This window comes from Belonocnema kinseyi, chromosome 5, assembly GCF_010883055.1.
Source record: "Belonocnema kinseyi isolate 2016_QV_RU_SX_M_011 chromosome 5, B_treatae_v1, whole genome shotgun sequence".
In the NCBI taxonomy this organism is placed as follows: Eukaryota; Metazoa; Arthropoda; class Insecta; order Hymenoptera; family Cynipidae; genus Belonocnema; species Belonocnema kinseyi.
Genome location: NC_046661.1, coordinates 61,453,556 through 61,459,447, shown reverse-complemented (window position 1 = coordinate 61,459,447; position 5,892 = coordinate 61,453,556). Strand labels below are relative to the sequence as shown.

At 30.9% G+C, this 5,892-nt stretch overlaps 1 protein-coding gene across 1 annotated transcript; it reads right to left on the bottom strand.

Annotated features, from left to right (window-relative positions):
* Positions 1 to 1,497: 1,497 nt before the first annotated feature.
* LOC117173683 lies at positions 1,498 to 5,490 on the bottom strand. The gene is made up of 3 exons (XM_033362323.1): positions 5,460 to 5,490; positions 5,072 to 5,400; positions 1,498 to 1,521 (listed from the first exon to the last, which is right to left on the bottom strand). Exons 1-3 carry the CDS (start codon positions 5,488 to 5,490, stop codon positions 1,498 to 1,500), a joined length of 384 nt encoding a protein of 127 aa, XP_033218214.1.
* Positions 5,491 to 5,892: the final 402 nt, after the last annotated feature.

Sequence of the window (5,892 nt, the reverse complement as noted above, 5' to 3'; positions counted from 1 at the left end):
GTACATTTTCTTATTTCATATACGCAGATGTTCAATGTTTATGTTTATAAATAATTAATTTTGCCAGATCAGGAATAGACAGAGAAGAATCGTTAGAAATAATGAATAGTTCAAGTTTTATTTCAAGTATAGAATACTTGGCAGACTAAGACCATTTTTCAGAACTACACAGATCACTCGTTTATATAGATATTTTTGTAAGATGTAAGATTTAATATCTTTATTGAGTTAATCACTTTACTGATCCGAAAAGATCGGACAACGATCTGTCGCGAATCACTGCTGCTCGCACACCGGCTTTCTCAAGCGACAAGGCTATCATCACACACTCAAACTGAGAAATCACGTGACTTCAAACATTCCTTTAAATAATAAAGAAACTGAAAATAGCTTTGAAATAAGCGGTTTCGATACAATGAATAATTTTCAATCACAGAAAATCTCATAAAGACGAAACATTAGAACTTAAACAGCAGATGTAACGTGTAATAAAGGCTCTCCTTTTCTCGTTCTTGATAAATTTTCGATTCTCAACTTCTACTCTTTTCATGGTCCATTTTTTAGGAAAGTTAATAGAAAAAATTAAAACTTAAATAAAGTGACGTCTGAAACTTACTTTGTAAATAAGATGAATAAGATAAACAAATACACTGTTTCTGGTCTTATAATAAAAATTTATGAGCCTGTCCAAGACAAAAATCGGTCAATCGAGTGCAGACGCTGTCTTGTCCCTCTTTATGCGAGAGCCAGTAAATTTTGTGTGTTCTTGGACTCTATTCAAAACGGAGAATTTACACTTCAGTTTAGCAAAATTTCACTTTCTGAGAGTAGCCTGTTTTGAATCTGATTTTCGTAAGTTGATGCACAATTTTGGCAGTAGTGTAAGTTGACATTTCGGTTATCATTTCGATCATGAATAATACAAATAATAGCGTATCCGCGAATTGGATTGACATTTCGGTTGAGATTTGTTTTATCGCGCGGATTTTGAACAATAAAAAAATCCATTGAGAAAGTCGTTAATTACAGTACAAAGAAGTTTTCTGGAAAATTTTAGCCCAATCGAATTGACATTTTAGAAATTATTAATGTCTTAAGTCGCTATCGTCTAGACGACCAGCACGCGAATAATAGGAAGATGCTCTGCTGCGATTCTTAATGCAGTTCGCTGGCGCCGAAAATAAAAACTAATCAAATAATCAGGTAATATCAAAGTATTATGATTAAATAAATAATATTGCATGACGTAAAATGATTTATTCATAATAAATAATGGAAAATTATGAATATTTAATGGAATGGAACATAAGCTTCCAGCGTGTCCCCTAAAGGTTTAGACTTTTCTTGTACCTTCTTTTCTACCTTTTTCTTTAGAGGTACCGCTCCCACGACTCTCCGTAGAGGAACAACTCCCTTCCTAGGCTAGTGTGCACCGCATGGGCCGCCGAGGCGGGAATCGAACCCACAAGCTGACGGAATGGGACCAGAGCCTATGCTTTAGCCCCCACGATCATCGTCCCACTAAATTATGAATATTTAGATAATGATTTTATTTTACTCATATCACTTTGAGGCATAATTTTTTAAGTGTACCCACCACAAAAATGAAAGTTGTCCGATCGGGCTAAAAATTGGCCCAACTGTAGTCCTATTAGATAGTACTCCTCACACCAAAAATTAATTCATTTTGATAAATATTTATCAAAGTGGAGGGGGTACAATTTGGGGGTTTTTTAAGAGCGGATGACGCGCGATCTCCCCTAGTGCGCTCACGCCGAGGATCTTTGTACAACGCTTTAGTGCCAGTTTTTTAAGATCAGTAATATTGTGTCCAACTAGAATAACTTCTCTCTGCATTTTCAGGGTGAATTAACAAGGCCTTCAGTACGGTCAGTGTAAAATTAATTGGGAATATGCTTTATAAACGGGGAAGAGCGTTGACTCCTGAAACCGAAACTCGCCTGAATAACTGTGATGAACGCGATGACATCAGTCGAATGATGCCAGGGATGAAAGACTTTGTGTCGATCAGGAATGATGATGGAACTCGTTAACAAGTTCAGAAAAGGTTACTACTGTGTTATCTCAACGAGTTATATGCTCAATTTACATCAGAACACGTAGGCCTGAAGATCAGTATTTTGAAATGCAAAAAACTCTGACCTCTTCATTGTGTTCTAGCAGGAAGCAGTGGGACTCATAATGTGTGCGTTTGCGTGCATCAAGAGAATGTCAGGTTCATGTTGAATGAAATAAATATTCAACATTTAACAGAGGATACTGACATGATGCTCACAAACTATCAGGACCGTATGGATGCTGTATGGTAATGCAAACTTAAAAGATAACATCACAAAAGCTTGTGATGAACATTGTATTAACGAATTGAGATTTTAAATTTGGTTACAGACTGACAGATGTACTCTAAAGACTCTGTTAATGGATACTGATCAATTCTTAGATTGTTTGTGTGACAGGCTGTTGAAATTAAAAACTCATCACTTTGTTTCAAAGCAGCAATCATCTTTTTTCAAAAACCTAAAGGAAAATTCATTGCCTGGGGAGTTTTTGATTTCCTCCAATTTCGCTTAGAGTTACACCTTCATAATTTAGAATGCAACGCAATCATTCCAGTGGAATAACGATCAAGCTACAATATTCACTACAGTGATTTATTATAAAAAAGTTTGAGAGCTCAAGCACGTTAGTATCGCAATCATATCTGATAACTTCGCACAATTCGTTTTCGGTGGCTAACTGGCTATTAGGAGAAGTTTTTAAGTAAATTGAATTTTTCAGGGTTTCAAGAGAATGAAAGTTCATAGGAAAATTTGTAATTACTGTTTTGTAATGAATTATAAGAGAAAATTGAAAAAAGATTCAAAAACCTTTTTTATTATTTCTTAAAAATTTGTTAAAGTATGTAAAAATTCTTGAAGCAAAGTTTTACATTTTTCCCATATTACATAATTTTAGAAAAATTAAGGAAAATAATTCTTATCAAGCTTTCTTGTGCAATTTAGTTATACAATTTTTTCAAATATATGTTTGTTTAAAAAATGTACTTCCGAATTTGGGTAAGTTTAAGAGATATGTAGACATTTTTAAACGATTAGAAAATAATTAAAACTTGTCAAGATTTTTTAAGAATTTAGTAAGGTTTCACGAAAATGAAAAAAATATATCTTTTAGGTTTGTAAGAATAAATAAAAAATAAAATTTTATTTTGAAAAATAAATTATCAGCGATGATTTGAAAATATTTTAATACAATTCAAGCAATTTCAAAAATTGTCAAGGAAGAATGTGGAAGATTTTAAGGCAATATCTTTTATTAGTTTTAATTTAAAAGAAAATCAGAAAAAATTTAATTATTATAAGGCTTAGAAGGTCTGGTAAGATTGAAAAAAGAACTTTCTGAAGATTCATGTTTAAATTTTCAACGATTTTTTATTGTAAAAAATGTACTTTAAGAAAAAATATAAAAGGTTTTTAAAAATATTACGGGATTTCCTAAAATTTAAAAGAAAAATTTATAAGCTTTTTAAGCGAAATGTTTCAATTTGGTAAGATTAATAAATAAAAAATCAAGTAAATTCAAAAGATATTTAGAAAAATAGAAAAGATTCCAATCGAATTTTAATCTTAATTTTTTTTTAGAAATTTAGATTTTTAAAGATTTCAAAAATAAACTTTAGAAGCTTTAAAGGAATTCCAAAATATTTGAAGGAGATAACACTATCTTTCTTAAAATTACTAGGAAAAATTTAGAAGATTACAACTCAATTTTTTTCCATCTTCAATTAAGGAACATAATTCTTAGTAAACCTTATTGTGCAATTTTTGTACACATTTAACAAAAGTATATGTTGGTTTAAAAAATGTACTTTTAAATTTGAGTACGTTTAAGAGATGCACTATCTAGTTTGATTAAGTTTAAGAGATATATAGACAGTTTTGAAACAATTCGAAAATAATTAAAACTTGTAAAGATTTTTTGAGACTTTTGTAAGGTTTCACGAAAATGAAAAAAGATCTTTCATGTTTTTAGGAATAATTAGAATAATTTTTTATTTCGAGAAATTAATATGAAAAGAATGTAAAAAATTGAAGAGGCGATTTTTTTAATTTTATGGAATGAGAAAAAAATCAGGAAAAATTTCAATAATTTTTAAAGATTCGAAGGTCATAAGGTATAACAAGTTAAAAAAAAGAATTATTTTCCCAATAATCGTGTGGAAATTTTTACTGATTTTTTATTTTGAAAAATGTACTTAAAGAGAAAATTAAAAAAGGGTTTCAAACATATTAAAGGATTTTTTTCGTAGTAATTGTTGATGTAAGTTGTTGGCTTCAGGGTCAGGTGAATTAAAACTAACAAGGAACCCTTACAAGGTGTCCGCCTCCAATTTTCTTGAAATTTCAATATGTTGTAGGGTACGAAGAAGTAAGAAATAAGCAATTTTTTTTATCGGCGGAAAAACGATTCTAAGGGGTGAAACTGACCCTCGAAATTCATCCTAAAAATCGAATTTTTTTCATATCTCAACAAAAAATTTGAATATTGATATCATTTCAACGGAAAAATATTCGGCATGAAATGCCCATTCTTTGGTAATCATTTTTAAGTTAAGGGGTTGCAACCCTTAATTTTTTTAAAGAAAAATTCCCTTTTTTGTGGATTTTTCTTTTATCAATAACTGATTTTCCTTACAAAAATGTGAGGAATTATGTTTATGTTATTTTATTCTTAAAAAATTAATCAAGTGATACAACATTAATAGATTCTTTCAAAGCAATATATCTGATTAACATTAGCTAGTTTTAAGGAAGACTTACATGTACACTCACGGTACATAATTTGTACAGTAATGAAAATCTTCGAAATAATGTTTAAGGCATATGGATTTTCGGCACCATGCACATATAATAATAGCAACATTCGTACATCCAGGAATCTCGCATAAAGCTTGGTCTGACTGCGTAAATTCAAATTCAACAGGATTTTCGAAATGTATAGGTTTTTTATCTATATATCCACTCTTAAACCAAGAATATTTGAAAAGATTTACATATCTAGGCGATGACAGTTGGTTGTGAGTGAGCGAATGTAACTTGATGGCATTGTTTCTCATATGTAAATTTAGGTCGCCATTTAATAGTATAACACTGTCGGAAAAATGTCTCACAAAATTTTTCCATATTCTGAAGCCGAATACGTCCAAAGGTTGAATTTTTCCCGTCGTACCTTTAGGTATCTTTAATAAATGAATCTCTTTATCTTTCGAATCAGCCTCTTGAACAGCTTCTGGACAATGTCCGCTCCATGAATTAAGCAGTAATACACTTCTACTGCCAACATTAGGATAGAAAACTTCTTTCAACCATGTTTTAAAATGTTCTGAAAATTGAAGTATGCTGTGAATATTGGAAAAATTAATATTTTTAAAATCTACATACCTTTAGTTAATTTACCAGATTTAGATGCCATAACATAAAACATTGTTTGGCCTAAATAAATTTTTTTCCACTGTTGGTCCGAATTCATTTGATGTTTCTTTCATGACTAAAAAAATGGGTGAAAGTAATTTTCCTTCAGCATTTATCGTTGGTTGGATTGTGTAACTGTGGATTATTGCAGAAGTAGATTGAACAATACACTCTACTTGTTTTGTTCCCTCCTCTGCTAGTGTCCGTTTTGAATGAATTTCCAACTCGAAACCACTTTGATCCGAGTTATAAACATTTTCCGCTCCATATTCATCGATATAATTTCGTGTTTCAAGGACATACTTTTCCGCCTCAGCTTTCAATTTTGACTCATCACGTAAAGTTTTTTTTGTAATAAATTTATTTATTTTTCTGTCCACTATTCTGTGCTGTTTTTTAAATT

Coding starts and splice junctions, on each gene's coding strand:
- LOC117173683 (XM_033362323.1), bottom strand. CDS start 5,490: ATGGCATCTAAATCTGGTAAATTAACTAAAG. Junction 5,401..5,459: donor ATCTGGTAAATTAACTAAAG/GTATGTAGATTT, acceptor TTCAATTTTCAG/AACATTTTAAAACATGGTTG. Junction 1,522..5,071: donor AACTGTCATCGCCTAGATAT/GTAAATCTTTTC, acceptor TTCATAATTTAG/TGGGACGATGATCGTGGGGG.